Consider the following 17555-nt stretch of genomic DNA (forward strand, 5'->3'; position numbering starts at 1 on the left):
TGTATGCTGTGTATTACATTGTGTATTATCTACCGGATTTTAGAACAGGACCTTCAAATTCATGTAGTTGCGTAGGAAAGAGTCTTGATAACAGCACAAACATCCAATTTTGTTTGAAGATCTTTATTCTTTGTTGGCAGATATTCACAATACATTTAGGTTTTTTTTAAAAAAACATGATAAGGGTAGTTTCCCATAAGTAATCAACAACACTGTCTATCATACATCCAGGCCACAGTTTCATAAGAGCTGTAAGTATAGAAAACAACTGGGTATTATACACCAAGATGGTGAAACAGCCTTATGGTGCAATAACTCTAAATAGTCTTGTGTTCACACTCAAAAACATCTTTTGTTCCTGCACGAAAACACTTTACAAACTTGGACAAAGTTTTAATATTGTGCACTAACACTAAATATTGGTCAAATATTAATAATTCACAAAGCATGCAGCTCATAAACATTCAAAAAAATTTCCAAAAACAAATTGGCCAGCATTGTAGTTTGCAAATTATCATTTTAAAAATTGGTATGATACATTCTTCAATTAGTCCCTCAGTCATTAAACCTCAATTCAAAACAAATTAACAAATGTAAGGAACAATTCAACAGTGAACTTTCAAGAGATATAGATAACATAGCCACCTTTTGAGCAGTAAATTAGTGGAGTCCTGTAGCTCAGTGGTTAGAGCACTCGCCTTGCAAGCGAGACAGCTGGGTTCAATTCCAAACAGGGCGAAACCTTGGGCAAGTTTCCTTACTCCACACGCCTAATAATACTCCCTCCAAAACAAAACAATAATTGGTCATTTTCAATCCACGACTGTTTGTGGGACACTGCTGTGCGCAATTGGCTGCCACATTTCGCCCACAAGTATACAGTCAATTCACTTTACAGTCTATTCTGTGAAGCGCTTTGAGATGTCGAGGAAATGTGAGCCAACTGGTAGACCAAGAAATGGGTCAAAATGCTGAAATATACATGCTACACAAAAAACTGCGAAGATTGCGAAACAATTGTTTTACTTTTTATATTAAAACAATGCACAATTTGATTGTATTTATTTAGGACTCTAAAAACTGCAATCTTTTCTAATTAATGAGTTACTATGTGCACAGGCATATTCTTGAATCCTATTTGTAGAGAGAGCATGAATACCTAGTCAAACACTGAAGTCATCCAATCATGACAGTTTTGTTCTAACTATGCACAAACACACAAGCCAAAGAGTAAGAAAACATGGGCAATTACTAGATTATGTGGTTTATAAGAAACTGTGTATGCATCTCTTTGAAGGAGGTATGTTTTGACTTGAAGACTAAATTCTGTTAACTGTAAGGGAAACAGCTTGCTGGTCCATAAGAAGTTTAGATTGGGAACAACTGCTGTTCTTATAGAAACAATAGTGACAGGTGAGGGATATATTTATTTGCTACTGCAATAATTGCTGGTCTAGACAATGTCACCATGACATCAGCATCAGCCCAGTTTTGAACCACATTAAAATGTCTAACAATTGCATCAATATTGGACTATAAGGAGAGGGATGGAAATGTATAAACATGCACTGTTATATATATCTGAACAGTATGATTTAAGTTATGCTGTGGTTTAGGCAAAAATGTTTGACATCAATAACTGTTATTGATTACATTTCAGCTTGAATTGGTCCTATGGTGTAAGTCTGACCATGTTTCATTTTGTCCCAGGTGCTGAGGTATAGATCTTCCTTTAGAAAGATTGGTATCATATGGCAAACTGACAGAATCTAAAATTCAGGCAGTGATCTGTTAATTAGGAGCGAGGTATAATGCCGTGAAACACTGCCTGCCAGGCAGCATTAACAGAATGAGCAATGCTTATTGGGCAACTTTCCAATTCAATATGCTGTCTGACAGAAACAGCATACAGAAAAAAGGAATGAACTGAATACAGCCTGCCAGACATTCTTCTAAACTAACCCTCCTCAACCTAGAATGGAGGGTAAGAGGGAGGATTCAAACACAGATTCTTGAGGTGAGGTTTAAAATCAGATTTGTTTATGGTCACACTGCCAGTCAAGTCAGTCTCTGAGGTCCAGCTGGTGGGTAGAACAGTTCAAATTTGTGCTTACCTTGCAGCAAACATTTGGAGTTTAAAAACTGCAGGTCACATATTAACATTTCACGGTTCTTGTGCCTGTCGGCCAGTGTACGAAGTTGGAAAGATGCCTGATAGACACTATCCACTTCTGTTAATGCTGGCTCCAGGCACCATTTCATAGGTTTTATTTCTACAGAACACTGCTCCACTTAACACTCGAGACCCCTTAATCACAACGTCCTATTCTTCACTATATAAACACCAACATTTATTTAAAATATTGCATATATATTCAACCAATGGCCTTCAGCAAAATTGAACATTGACTGATGGATAGGACTTACATTTACACCTTGCTCTGAATTAATGGATCAGTGGGCCTGAAGAATGGAAAAGAGCAAAAGTATTTCTGAAACGGCTCCATGCACTCTTGTCACTTGTCTGCAAATGTAATAACAGGATCTAATTTTCAGAGGTTCATGAAATGATTCATAAACATAGGATCTTGCATGTACCTGTGTTTCGCATGACTTATTGGAACTCTGCTTGGACCTCCATCTCCTGTTGATTGATGGGAAACTCCTTTAGCTGCAATCCAATTCCCAAATCAAATTAGCATCCAAAGCGATTTCCGTTAAGTCAGAATGAGACACATCTGGGGACATGCAGGATTCAGTACTACACATATCCCCAGAAATTAGACCCGAGGCCAAGATATTGTCACGGAGGTAACTTTCAGAGACAATGCATATTCTCTCCATCACCACTAAATCATCTCCTGACAGTTTTCTCACTGAATTTGGTAGATTTACCACTGTCCTGACCATCTTAAGCAAAGGCTAAGTCATCTTATTCTGTAGGTGTATGTGTCCAACTAGTAAAAAACAATGTACTGCTATTCTCTTTCCTCACACCTAACTGTCCTTAGACTACACAAATTAATGCAACAACTTCAAAGGTTTGATTTTCTTCTGAAAAAGAACATTTTTAACCCAACTTTCTTCTGAAACCTTGGATGTAGCTTACAAGATTCATGATTTTATAATCCACAAAATAGGAAACAAACGGTTAATTATATATCCATCTGCAACTTATGGAACGAAAAATAGAGACAAATACAAGTATTTATATCAATGTGAATGTTAATGATCTTGAACATAAAAGTAATGCAGACTTTCTTTTCCCCAAACTTAGTTCAATCTGGAATAATGATTGTTTAAAATCTGAAAAACAAAGTTCAGATTTCCAGCATCTGCAGTAATTATCATAATGATCGTTTAGTCTAGTTAGCAAAAAAGGAGTTATTTCTTAGAACGAATCAAATACTCATTAGTTGGATTTTACCTAAGATCTCGCTTTACAATACTTCACATAATTTTATCAAATAGCAAAAAGAACCACATTGTTTATGCTCTTCATTTTATGCATTGAAGCAATTACATATACAGACAACTATTTTGTGCCTTGATTAGTAACTGAAAGCAGCTCAAATGACTTCACACAGTCAATGAGCCATGTAGAACATGTAGACCATACTTTGCCCAGTCTTACTTTCTCTGGTATAAAGTTGCTGTCTTTGTCGTAAATGATGTACTGAGTACAGAATGACTGATCTGAGCCAGGATGAGCGTGGTAGGCTACAGTGTTGATGCTCTGAGTCACATCACTATCTGGCTTGGGCTGTCGGGCAAGGACCTGGCCACCACCAACTTTTACCAAGTCCACAAGGTCTTCTTTGACATGAATTTTAAAGCTGCCCATGAAATAGAAGTAGCAGCCGTCAAACAGTCCTGGCAGCTATCAAAGACAAAATAAAACAGTTTAGTGAAACAGGGCAGTGATGTGCTTTGGCATGATTTGTATAAATGCATTTCAACCAGTGTAAGCATTGGACCACAAGTACAATAAAAAAGTACACTACAGTGAATTACAGAAAAATAGTTTGACATTTTTACAACAAATATGAATATTTTTGAATCTAAATGGGCTGGAATAAAAATGACATGTGTTAATAAACATTGCTGCAAAGCTCAGTTAGTCACCCCAGGCAGACAATAGTAGGAATTTTGTCTAGAAAACTTTTAATTAAAATTCCCCCATTCTTAGTAATAAATCCCCATTTCCATTGATACACAATTCTACAATCCTGACTCTACCCCACAAGATGCTGTGGAAAACTGGATTATAATCAGCATTAAAACCAATGCTGTCTGCCACATTGGGAAAATGGGGATTCTTACAGCAATTTCCATACATGGATGGATTGCTCATTTCAATACCGTTGATGTGTCCTGATATTATTGATACTGTAAAACGTTAAGTAATGTAAGTGCACTACTGATTGGTACTATCAATTCTGAAATCAGGTACTTTAAAGGGATAAAGGAATCAATTTGAAAGTTTAAAAACATTGTAATTTATGTGACACAATAGACACATGTGGAGAATGCCATTGGGATAAATAATCTTTGAATTTTATACTCTGCCTTTCAGATCGGGAGGATGTTTCTCAGGATTTACTATGAAGTGGAGTGACTACTTGTGGGTGAACGCAGCAGCCAAATTTCCCCACAAATGTCTCACAAACTGCCATGAAGTGAATAGCTCATTTTATTTGAGGGATTGTTAACCAGGAAAGTGGGAGAAACTCCCTAACTCTTTTCAAACAGTGTTGTTTGTCACCTACAAGGCCATTCACGGCCTTGCTCCCTCCTACCTCTCCGACCTACTATCCCCCTACCTGCCCGTACCCTCCGTTCCTCTGGCTCCGGTCTGCTCCACATCCCCCGCCCCAACCGCACTACCATCGGTGGCCGGGCCTTCAGCCTCTCAGCCCCTAGGCTCTGGAACTCCATCCCCCAATGCCTTCACCTTGCTTCCTCCCTTTCCTCCTTCAAGGCCGGTCTCAAGACCTTCCTCTTTGACCGTGCCTTCAGCTCCCCTCTCGACTCTCTACCCCCTCCCTTCTCTCCCCTCACCCTGACCATTTCCCCCTTGTTCGGGTCCTGACCCAACTGTACAGCGCCTTGGGACGTCCTCCCGATGTGAAAGGCGCTCTATAAATGGAATCTTGCTGTTGTTGTCAATAAATCTGAACAGGCAGACAGGACCTCGGCTTAATCTCTTATTCAAAGGATAGTACCTCCGACAATACAACACCCCCCAGCATTGCACTGGAATATCAAATTAGATTATGTGAGTTAACGTCCCGACATGAAGATTGAATCAACCACCTTCTGACATAGAAGTGAGAATGCTACCACTGAGCCAGACTGATACACTGCACTTAAAAGGTGCAGTTACTTTAGTAGTACTGCATAGTATCCATCATAAAATAAATGTGTTACCTACCTGCTGTTGCCGGTTGAGACGTCCACATTTGGGGCCATTTGCACTAATTATCTCATGGTCTTCTTCAGCAACTCTGACCCCGTTCTCCAGGCAAGCAGTCACCCCTGACAATCAACAATGAAAGCATTACTAGAAAAAAAACTAAATAGCACATTGAAGCAAGGCAACCTGTGATTTTTTGTCAGTTTTCTTCCCAACTTTTACTCAGAAGAAATAATTGCACAATTGCTGGTTTTAATTATTATAGCTGTAGAGTGCAGTTCCCCTAATGTTTTCCATCTAATGCTCAATACAAACCAGATATTTAAAAAAATGCTCAGAACTATTAGAATAGCTATGCATCTGGTATAAAAAAATCTAAATGTCGTGGCAATCTGAGGTCCTGCAAGAAAAAAAGGTCACTGACACATGCTTTCTCAGCAATTGTTAACTTGTAATAACTCTAAAGTAATTTAACAACTTATGGGAGGAGATGAGAGGAACAGAAGGGACACAGCTCTTTATCACATCCATGGAAATGGATTACATCTTAAGTGCAACCAGCAACAATCCCTAAAAGAAACCTTTCACACAATTTAACTCTGAATAATCTGCCAGTTATTTAGGGCAATATATCATGTTTCAGACTATAAATTTATGAGGCTGAAGTCAACAAATAACTCAAAATGTCCAGGATAAACATACATTTCTAATTATTCAATAGTATCACTCATTTGCTAACAAAATTGTTTTCCATTAATCAGTTCACTACTTATAAAACCTGGCATCTCAAGGTTTTATATATCGTAATCTCTTCTGCAATAAGCATCCCAGGTTTAAATAACAATTTGCATGTATATGTAGCCGTCAGAAAGAATATATGAAACATTGTCCATGTCAATCGTTGCATTGGGAAACAAAGCTTTGCTCCAATTTTACATTCTAACCAGCTGTACGCGTTGCAGTTATGCTTGCAACCAAAGGATTCAATATGGAATGTAGATTTCAGTATTATTATACTTTATATTATACAATGATGGATCCCCCCTAAAAATATGCCCATGGTTTTCTCTGTCGCTACTTTTTGCAGAATATATTAGTATAGAGACATATCTCTAGAATGGTGTAGATTTCCTCTGTCTCTACTTTCTGCAGAATACCATGCAAACCTCATATTTTGGGTCTTAATTAAAGCATTCTTTTTTAAAAAATAGCTTATCAACGATAGGAGATCCCCGAAAACAAATATGCCCAATGACACTCCCAGATGCAAGACCTTTCCAATGAGGTATAAATCATGTCTATGTCAATTGGTTATTGGCTTGACACACACACACACCACACACACACATAGTTTTTATTAGTATAGATAAAGCTGCTTAGAATTCTAAGGATGAATACAGTCTCTTACTTTTGCTTTGAAGGTATACCCTTTTTTTCAACTCAAACTATTGTCTAACTACTGGAAAAAAAAACTCATGAAGTGGGCAAAACGAACAGCACTATTCCTCCTGGACTAAAAAAGTGTAAATTCAGCACAGATTATTTTCTCCAAATCAATATAATAAGACTTTGAAGGCAATAACTGGGAGAAGGATCTAGCTGAAACAACAAGATTACATTTGTATAGCGCCTTTCACGTCGGGAGGACGTCCCAAGGTACTGGACAGTTTACAGCATTTCAGACCTGAGCTGGGGTTGGGGGGCGGGGGGGAAGGGGGGTGGCCGATGGCATGGTCGAAGAGGAGGGTCTTAAGGCAGAACTTGAAGGAGCCTAAGGAGGGGGCGAGGCAGAGTGACTGGGGTTGGAATCTGGATTATCTGCAGCCTGTGGAGGGAGAAGTTGAGAAGGTCAACAAGCAGGACGTTTGCATAGTCTAGCCTGGAGGTGATGAAAGCAATGAACAAGAGTTTCAGCAGCCTGAGGGTAGAGGAAGTGGCGGAGTCGAGCGATGTTACGGAGATGAGGGAAGGCAGAGCGGGTCATGGCTTGAATATGGGGGAGAAGACAGTTGAGGGTCGAATAGGACACCTAGGTTCCTGTCTGGCTTGGTGAGTTGCAGTGTGCAACCATGGAGGTTGATGTTGCCAGAGCCTGAGGTGCATGAAAGCCTTGGGCATGGCTCTGGAAAGCTTACTTCTGTGTTGAACACCTCTGAAAGGCTAACTGAAACACGTCTCACCAGAATGTTAGACCATATATACATAGGAGCAGGATTAGGCCATTCGGCCCCTTGAGCCTGCCCCGCCATTTAATAAGAACATGGCTGATCTTCTAACCGAATTCCATTTACCTGCCCTATTCCCATATCCCTTAACCCCTCTCTCCTTTAGAAATCTATCAACCTCAGACTTGAAAATGTTCAAGGACTGAGCATTCTCAGCCTCCTGGGGTAGACAATTCCACAAATTCACTACCCTCTGAGTGAAGAAATGTTTCCTCAACTCAGTTCGAAAAGGCTGACCCTTAATCTTGAGACTATGACCCCTAGTTTTAGATTCCCCAACCAGGGAAACAGTTTCATGGCATCTACCCAGTCAAGACCCTTAAGAATCTTATATGTTTCTCTAAGATCACCTCTAATTCTTCTATATTCTAGAGAATATAGGCCTAGTTTACTCAACCTATCCTCATAGGTCAAATCGTCATCCCAGGAACCAACCTAGTGAATCTACCCTGCACCCCCTCTAAGGCGAATATGTCCTTTCTTAAATAAGGAGACCAAAACTCACACAATATTCAATGTTGGGAGTTTAATTCCAAGTAGCTTCCTAAACCACTCAAAATAGAGGCTGAATTAGACAAGTTGACAAGTGAGACAATTCATTGGTACTCAAACAATGGGTGCTGAGGGAGCACTTACAGAAAATAGATAGCAAATCAAGAAAAAAAATACATTAGGATATAGTCAAAAGATTATTATATACACAATAGACAGCTGATAGGCAATAACCTGAAATAAGTGGTTGAGATGTTTCTTTTAGGTGAAAGGCACCATATAAATTTAAGTTGTTGATGGGAGATATAAGAAAAAAAATGGATGACAAAAACAAACAGTAAGTTCACAGTAACTCACTGAATACATAAGAGAAACAAAGAACACTAGGGGTGGTCTGATAAAATGTCAGACAATAAGTTGCCCTATCTTTCTCTTTCAGGTCCTGATTGATCTGTGGTGGATTTCCAGTACTGACGTTTTATGTGAGTGCCTTTCTTATCAACTGCAGATAAACATCAACCAGATTTGTCAAGCCCCAGCACAGTATATTGGCTCAATCCAGCTTAGTCAGAAATACAGAACGCAACAGTGAAAAGCATCCCAACAGGACCATTGTCCAGGCTACAGTGGTGAATAGGTCCTACCGCAAGAAATCTGAATTCATCAGTATCTGCAGAATGTTGCTAACAAGAATTTTACCTTATTAAAATAATCAGCACAAAGAGGTCTAACCTTTCTGAATCCACTATTCACTTTATTTCAGCAGAATAGTGAAGTGATGGTAAGATTATAAAATCTTAAACATGCCTGAACCATAACAGTGCAGTGGGCTGGGATACTGTCCTTTAACTATGGGTCTTGGGCTTCAATTGGCGATAAAGCAGAAAGGATTAAGATCTCCAATATCTCATTTAGCATCCAAACTGAAAAGGGTTTAGCCAGTCAATCTATTTTCCAGTATTTCAGAGTACAAAGCACAAAATTACCCTTTAATCTAGGGAAATTGCATTTAGAGACAAACCAATGAAAATCAGGGAAGTCACACTAGCTGAGCAGGGAGATATAGTTTATAACAAATAATAATAATAATAATCTTTACATTTGATACAGTGTCTTTCACATCAGAAGGGTGCATTTACAGGATACACTGTAAAACATAGTGACTATATTTTGATGACAAACAGCTACTTTTTGAGTTTTTTTTTAATTGAGCTTCATTCAATTGGGTGGAAACCAGGAATAATAATAATAACCTTGCATTTCACATCGAAAGGCACTATGACACTTCACGGGATGTATATGACAAAGTGTAGTGACTGTGTGAACACAGTAGCCAATTGAACTCAGGAATATCCCACAAACAGCCATGAAGTCAATGACAACAACTAGCACTTATATAGTGCCCTTCACTCGGGATAGCATCTTGGCGCTTAACAGTAGCGAAGCTTGATGCTGAGCTAGGGAGTCCATTAGCATGGTTGAAGAGGAAGGTCTTCAAGTGTGATCTGAAAAGGGTCAAGAAGGGGGCAAAGTGGAGGGTTTGAGCCAGAGAGTTCCGGAGGCTTGGGGTGTAGTGGCTGAAAGCACAGCTACCGATGGCGGAGTGGAGGGGACAAGGGACGTGCAGGAGGCCAAAGCCAGCTGAGCGAAGCCTTCAAGGCGAGAGGGCTGCCAACTGAGCCAGAATGACACAAGAAAAATAAAGGCATTACTATACCCCATTCTTTACCTCAATGTACTTGCTCCTGGTTGTGCAATATTAAAATCCAAATTACCACACGATCGTCACTCTTATCTGCTCATATTTCTGTAGAATGATATGGTTGTGGCCTAGTGCCCAAGTCATTGTCACCAACATAAGGGGCCTGAAAAGGGGGCAATGGATGTTGCTTGAATTCTCTTTGTTCTAACTATTACTTCTCAGCTTTGTGGAGCTTTAACCATCTTTTTCAGCGTTACTTTAGGGTTTTTAAATTTGTATTCCTCATTAAATTTCAGTTGCATACTCTCAGTTATTCTTATTGGTTCCTGCAAATGAATAGCAAACAATTTGTCTCTCACAGCTTTGGTGCTAGAGCACCACAATGCCTTACATTAATTAAAAATCCTGCCACCCGAGCACACACCTTGACCATTCATTACTCGCATTTCTAGGACTAGGAGTTCTCCCCGGTCACTTCTGACGCAGACACTTGAGACCAAATACAGAGAGGATATTTTATGACTTGGATTTTATTTTGACACTGTGGGATTTGTGTCCGAGAGTCCGAGGAGATCATTTTGATCTCAGTAACACATTTAAAAAATGATATCAATAGATGTTTGCACGTTCAGTGTAATGTCACACCAATATAATTTTCTCTAGTAAATTCCTGACAACACTATCACTGCTACCAGAACAAGCAGACAGCAACTCAGTTTAACGTCTCATGCAAAGATTGGCAGTTTTAATAGTGAACTATTAGCTGAATTTATGTGCTGAAGCTTCTAACCTTCTGATCCCCAGGTAACAATGCTGCCAACTGAGCTAAACTGGTGCTTCTTACTTACCTTTTGCTTTTCATGTTCAGTGTGGCTCCAGTGCAACACAGACATGAATAAGGTAATAGTAGATATCAGAGCTTGTCAATCAATGCTATGATGCTTAAGTGATGGGCAAAATGATTTTTTTTTAAGTAAAATTAAATTTTGGAGATGTGGACCATTCCAGAAAAAATAAGCCAGATGGAAGATACAATAACAGCAATCAATTAGTTAGATAACCTTTGTGCTTCCAGTGAAATAATTAATAAACCAAGTATATTTGCGATTGCTTTTAAAATCTGATCCAAACGCAAAAGAATGAGCAAGAACGAGCAACGCAACACAATTCCTGGACTTGATGCTTGGTTTACACAAGTTACTTAGCATCAATGAAAATGTGAGTATTGTTATTTTGATCTGGAGATTACTTACACTGAATATTCAGTATCCAGCAGCCTGAGAGGATACCCATCAGACACTTCATGGTGGAGGGATTGTTGTCATTGGGAACAATTACATGAGTCACTTCAGAACAAAAAAAACACTTGGTTAAAACGATTTTACTGATTTTTTACAAAAAATTTTTTTTTATATATAACTTATTAACAAAGATTACTCGTTGTGAAAATGGGAGGCAAAGAGAAAGTAAACACCACGACATTTCAGACCCACATGACTTCAGTTGTCCTATAAGTTGGTATAGTTAGTGATGCATCTGAAATGAAAGAAAGTCTGCAGGAATCTGTAATATCCACCAAAGCCTAAAGATATCCAGAAAGTGCAGCGCCTTGGGACGTCCTCCTGACGTGAAAGGCGCTTTATAAATGGAATCTTGTTGTTGTTGTTGTTGTTGTTGAAAGTATTAATCAAGAGATGTAGCCATAGAATATCACAGCACCCCCTTAAACCTTTGATAACCTCAGATTAAACCTATTTGTTACATGTCCTATTTGATGCTATTTGGAATCCAATATGGTCTATGAATTATCTAGAACAGTAATAAATTTCTCTTGAATAGGGGAGTTTTTCTCTGGATAAATGCTGCGCCCATAAATTCATTACAATTAACTAGATTCATCAATTCATTCGTAATTGTACTCCCTTTTCTCTCAAATGTTATATGTTAATAAATTTAGTGTTGTAACTTACAACTGATGACATGAAATATTGAAAAACACACTTGTATGAATTATTTTCTGCCCAGGCTCCCATCTTGTATTTGGTTAACTTACATGAACCTCTCGCTTTCATTCTCATCAACTAAAAACTGCAAATGTAAATTGGCAGAAGACATCTCACACCACCAGATATTCAGGCAAATTAGTTCCAATGGTGAGTTTGTTTTCAGCATTTTGACTGGCAATAATCTGATAGCTAGAGGGTCATATATTAGTTGAGGGCATGGTAAGAGAAGGAGTGCTCAGTGTATTTGAAAGAAATGCCATTCATTATACAGCACCCGAGATTATTCGGTTTATTGCCCATTTCAATTCATGAAATAGTAATCCAATACATCATAGTATGAATCCTGGTTTCCACCACACACCAGACAATGCAATCAACTGAGACTATGCAAAAATAAAGGGCCTTTAGGTAGACCAAGAGTTGAATCTGTTGCAATAATAAATACCAGGCTCAACAAAAATAAATAGTTCTACAATATGCTCTGTCCGGTTTTCCTCTGTCCCACATTGTACATCATTCTGGTCAAAAAAGGGACAGCTAAGAAATCCACAAGAACAGTTTGGGGCAACTAACTAATCAATCAATAAGCTGAAGCCCTGGGGTATAGGAAGCATACAGCCTCTCGATACAGAATCTTATTTAGTGAGATCAGGAATTCACTACGTGGAGAATTTGTGTGTTTAATACTGTGTTAAAGCATTCAGTAGTAACATCACACTAGAGTTCTAATGAGGCCTTGTATCTCTTATATAGATAGAATTTTCAAGTTTTTATTGCTTGAATAGGTTGGTTACCCCTGCAAGTGCTACATAACTAAGGTGTAACCTAAACATAAACAGTGATAAATAATTAGAATGCTTTCTGGTTCCACCCCCCCCACCCCCCACCACAAAATTACCTGAGCTACTGAAGTTGGTGCAAGTCCCAGCCTTAAGAAGTTTGGCTAATTTCTCAAGCTTTTTCTTGAGGTTTGAATGGAGTCCACTTCCCAGCAATAGTATGGGACCATCTCTTCTCTGGCTCATACTCACCTATTCATTGAAATGACAATAAACAGGACAGCTTTAAGTAGAACTCTTCCACATTTATTTGAAAGATTTTTTTTATGAATAAGAGTTAAAGAATACTTTAGCTTACCATCCAAGCTTATCCAGTCAGTAAGTCAGATGTTAAAGAGCAGGACATTAACAATGATCAAGAGAGAAATTGAGGTAAATTCTATTCACTTAGACAAAAGTGAGCCACATCGCTGCTGTAGCAAAAAATATTTAACTCTTCTGGCAAAGTACAAGCACAATAAATGCTGATACCAGCAAGAACCTCAAGTTATACCTCTCAGAGTAGCCAAGGAATGAGCGTGTACTGAATGTTAATTCATCTTTAAATGGTATTAGGCTTCAGGGTTAGAAATGACTGGTCTCTCAGGCAGTTCAATCATGCTAACGATTAATGAATTTAAGTAAACAATTAATGATTCGACAATACTTCTGATGAATGGAGATGGAAATGGTATTAAAGTATCCATAAAAAGAAAACAGCAATAAAAGGCATTTTGATTATTATGAATTATTAATTAATAGTTCCTGGTACCTAATATCCCCAATATTTTAAAAAAAGGTTATGCACAATACCAGTATAGCCCAGTTATAATGCGGTAATTGGAGATCAAAAAATTCCACCCAATGTTATAACAGGGCTCAATTGGCATCAGCATTTCTACAGCGTAATCTCACTGATGAGGAACATTGATGTCAATGCACATGTGGGCACAAACCCAGCCGGCTTTCCACATAGTTCATCTTCAACACCACTTCTTGCTTGTTGCTTTTCTGCAGCACATATAAACTGTTGTCAGCAGCCATCTGATGACCTGGAAGTTGATTTTTTTTAGCATGCAGGAATCCGGCCTGCATGGAGAAAGCTGGCACCCACATTATAAACAAATTCACGTTAAAACAAAGGACATTATAAGAGGATTCTATTTCAAAATACGCACCACAAAGGACTGATCAGCACGAAATGAAGCTTCATCTCCAGGCGAGTGCTGTAGAGCGGTAATCATCTCTTCAGAATCTGCATAATCGACGGGCCGCAAACCAAAGATATTGCTGAGGAGACAATTTAAGGTGAACATTTCTTCAATTTAGAATGTAAAGGTCATATTCCTAAAAGGTTCAAGGTGAAATGTGGGTATTTTTTCATGATCAAACACCATTCATTCAAAGTAATGCTTTTCACAAAAACTCACCCATATAAATTCCACAGAATTAATCTTGATTCACAAATATATTGACTCAAGACTGGAAATGTTCCATATTCACAAGTAAGTCATTATAACCAAAGCAGCTAAGAAAAAGCATTCTCAACATTGCAAGTACAGTACATAGATACAAGTTCTTTTTTATATAGATGCTTCTATCCCCTCTTCAAAAAATGTAAATAGAAATAAACAAAATGGAATTCATATTTTTTTCTACCCTGGAACTCCGTCTGGTGTCAATGAAACAACATAATCCGCTCCAGGCATCACTCTACCTATTGAGAGTGTCTGACATTGTACAGTGCTATTCTCAGTTCAGGTACACCGTGAAGATGAAATCTCACAATTCTCATCAGACACAGCATGATGTACATTGACAACAGTGAGCTAAAAGGGTAGGATTTTCAAAAGCTTCTGAAAATCATGTTCAGTACAATTTATCTGACACAAATAAGCATAGGCTATTTTTGAACAACCAAGAAATATTGCACACATTAGTGCAGCTTAGAATATGGAAAGTTATTACACTAAACAAATGGAAATCTTCAACAGTAAAAACTCACAAGCCAGATACACATTTGACTGAAATCTAACGAGATGTCAATGCTAAAGGAAACATTCACTTGATCAAGAAAGACTTGCTTAATATCAAAGACAAACACCATTCAGATGAAAGAAAGCCCTTTATCAAGATTGGTCTCATTAGTGAAAACTGGTAAAAACATGCCTTCGTCACAGAAGGACAAGTTAGTGTTGGGAGTGCAGAATGTCAATTAACATAAGCCAGTGTCTAATGAAGGGCAGCCACTTTAGAAGTTTGGTTCAAATCAAGTTATTACTGTGATTACTGTGCACATAGGAACACATATAAACATATATTTCCAAATTGAACAGATCTATTCTCAGATTTCAAACTGCTCAAAATAATGAGTTTGATGATTTATTCTTGTTCTATTTTCGTTTCCAACCCCTCACTGCACAAGCTGGGTTAAAATAGCAACCCAGCATATGGAGAGGACCTGCGTCCTGCAGCTCCGGGGTGGGTCAGCTAAATGCCCCTATTTCTTTTTCATATTCTATACATTGTTCCCTTGCTATTTGTGAAAGCACACAAATACACTAACATGATTTTATATGACACCTTCGAGTAGTAACAAATAGATAGGCATACATTTTAAAGGTGCAAGTGAGTTGCTTTGTGAATTTACCTAATGTTCAGTTTAGACATTATGAAAACTAGGGATAGCTGTGAATGATCATAGCTAAATTCATTCAGATCTTCGTTGTGACAGAAATCAATTCTTATTGGGATTCATAGCAAATTTCAACTTGACAGATGCTTTTATAATAGAACTGGTTTTAATGACGTTCAATTTTATTATTTGGAGAAAGGATAATCATGCTCGTTACAGAGCTAGCAAACGGTTTTATATTAACATGCTCATGTTATTTCATTCTGCTCCATTAATTACCAGCCACACCTTCAGGAAGTTTTGGTTCTGGATTCATGTTACTGTCAACACCTTGAAAGACATTAAATTGTGGCCTGACTATACACTACCTACGCAGTGTGACTTTCTAAGGACTCTCTGGGAAACTGCGTATCTGACCTCTATGCATCAGAGATGGAAAAGTGCTAATGGTCTAATTTGCAAGAGCCACTGGTGTCATAGGCTGCGCTGCAGCTATAAATTGACTGGAGTCTAGAAGGAAGATTAGACAAGGGTTTCCATTAATTAAACCTACAGCAAAACAAATGAAACAATACTATCATCCAATTACGTTTTTTCAATATGAGATTTGTAAAGAAATATTTTATAACCTGTTGAGAAGTCAGTACTGTTTAAAAATGGAAGCACAACGTAACCATAAAAAAATTGTACAACTATTACAGTTCTGTTTCAGCTTTTGGGTTAATTTATAATAATAATAATAATCCTTGCATTTGATATAGGGCTTTTCACATCAGGAGGACATCCCAAAGCGCTTCACAGAACACACTGTAAAGTGAATTAACTGTATATTTGTGGGCGAACGCGGCAGCCAATTGCGCACAGCAATGTCCCACAAACAGTCGTAGATTGAAAATGACCAATTTATTATTGTTTTAGTTTTGGAGGGATTATTCTTAGGCGTGTGGAGTAAGGAAACTTGCCCAAGGTTTCGCCCTGCCTGGAATTGAACTCAGGTCTCTCGCTTGCAAAGCGAGTGCTCTAACCACTGAGCTACAGGACTACAGGAATAGTAGAACTAACAATCGCTCAGATTTCAAAGTTCGTAGAAAACTGCTCCACCATTTTGAACACAACAGAAAAATAAACACAATCACTGTGGCAAAGGGGGTTTGAATGAGGTGCCATTGTTTTTCCGTACTTCACATTCCTATGAGATACATCCAACAAAGTGATCAGCAATAGAAAACCCACAAGAAAAAAAAACTTCTTTTAAAATCAGTTTTCATAAAAAGCTAAGAACTGCTAAAACATTGGAGAAGAGAGTAAAGAAGAAACTTGCCTGCTCTTTAACATTAGGACATGCAGCTTTAAAGACATTAATAAAAATCTGGTTGCAAGAGATTTCCTAACTCAACTTCCTAGACAGGACAAAAAGAATAAGCTGTAATTGCTGCACGTACAGTAATTCAAATCCTCGGCCAGCAAATCATGTTGGCAGAGCAACACTCTTGGGAATTCACACAAAATGTAATACTTCATCCTACTTGAGTATCAAATACTATAATAATACTGAATCTTTGCTATTTGTTAGAAGATTCTTTGCTAGCTAGCAATGTCAGCGTACTTTAAAAGGTGTCCAAAAGCTGAAAAGGTATTCATAAGCCAGAAGTGTTGAGTGTTGTCTGAAGAAGCAAATATTAACTGTACAATGGGTCGATTTGATCCAGTATTTTTGGAGTGATCTCCACATTTTCAAATTGGCAATTACAAAAAAGAGTGGAGAAAGAGCATTTTTCAGATTCAATCACAAAATAACAGGAGGTATCTAAATTTTGGAAACCAAAACAGAGATTTCTTGAATATCTATTTGTATGAACTCAAGTATAGAATAAACCTACATTCGGTGCAGCAGACTACAGAGATTGTAGCTTCCAAATAGATTCAAGAGGGAAATAGAGGAATACAATCATAGTTTTTGAATAAAGCAACACTAGCTAGGTGCAGGATAAGTACCGGACAAAACTATTGAAATGTAGGACAAAATACAGTCAATCCACTTTACAGTATATCCTGTGAATTACTTTGAGATGTCTCAACGACCTGATAAGGTGTTATATCAAATGCAAGGATTATTATTAACAGGCGAGGGCAAACAAGGAAAGACCAGAAACATTCAATCATGAGTTACATTTTAACACTTCTCATCAGAGTTCATTGTGTTTCCTTTAGAATTCCTACTTTATTGTAAAGCATTTTGAAGTCCTAAAGAGGCAAAGGGA

General features: G+C 38.1%; 1 protein-coding gene across 1 annotated transcript in view; it reads right to left on the reverse strand.

Moving 5' to 3' along the window:
- Nucleotides 1-3440: 3440 nt before the first annotated feature.
- The window catches only part of bard1 (BRCA1 associated RING domain 1), a 51234-nt gene continuing 37119 nt past the window's right edge, over nt 3441-17555 (reverse strand). Inside the window, exons 7-11 of the mRNA XM_042336510.1 lie at nt 13838-13949; nt 12740-12872; nt 11089-11181; nt 5435-5538; nt 3441-3880 (exon numbers count right to left, since the gene is read on the reverse strand). Of these exons, the coding sequence (XP_042192444.1) occupies nt 3536-3880; nt 5435-5538; nt 11089-11181; nt 12740-12872; nt 13838-13949 (787 nt within the window). The 3' untranslated portion in view covers nt 3441-3535. The remainder of the gene's footprint in view (nt 3881-5434; nt 5539-11088; nt 11182-12739; nt 12873-13837; nt 13950-17555) is intronic.

Source organism: Callorhinchus milii, unplaced genomic scaffold (genome assembly GCF_018977255.1).
Source record: "Callorhinchus milii isolate IMCB2004 unplaced genomic scaffold, IMCB_Cmil_1.0 Scaffold6, whole genome shotgun sequence".
Lineage (NCBI taxonomy): Eukaryota > Metazoa > Chordata > Chondrichthyes > Chimaeriformes > Callorhinchidae > Callorhinchus > Callorhinchus milii.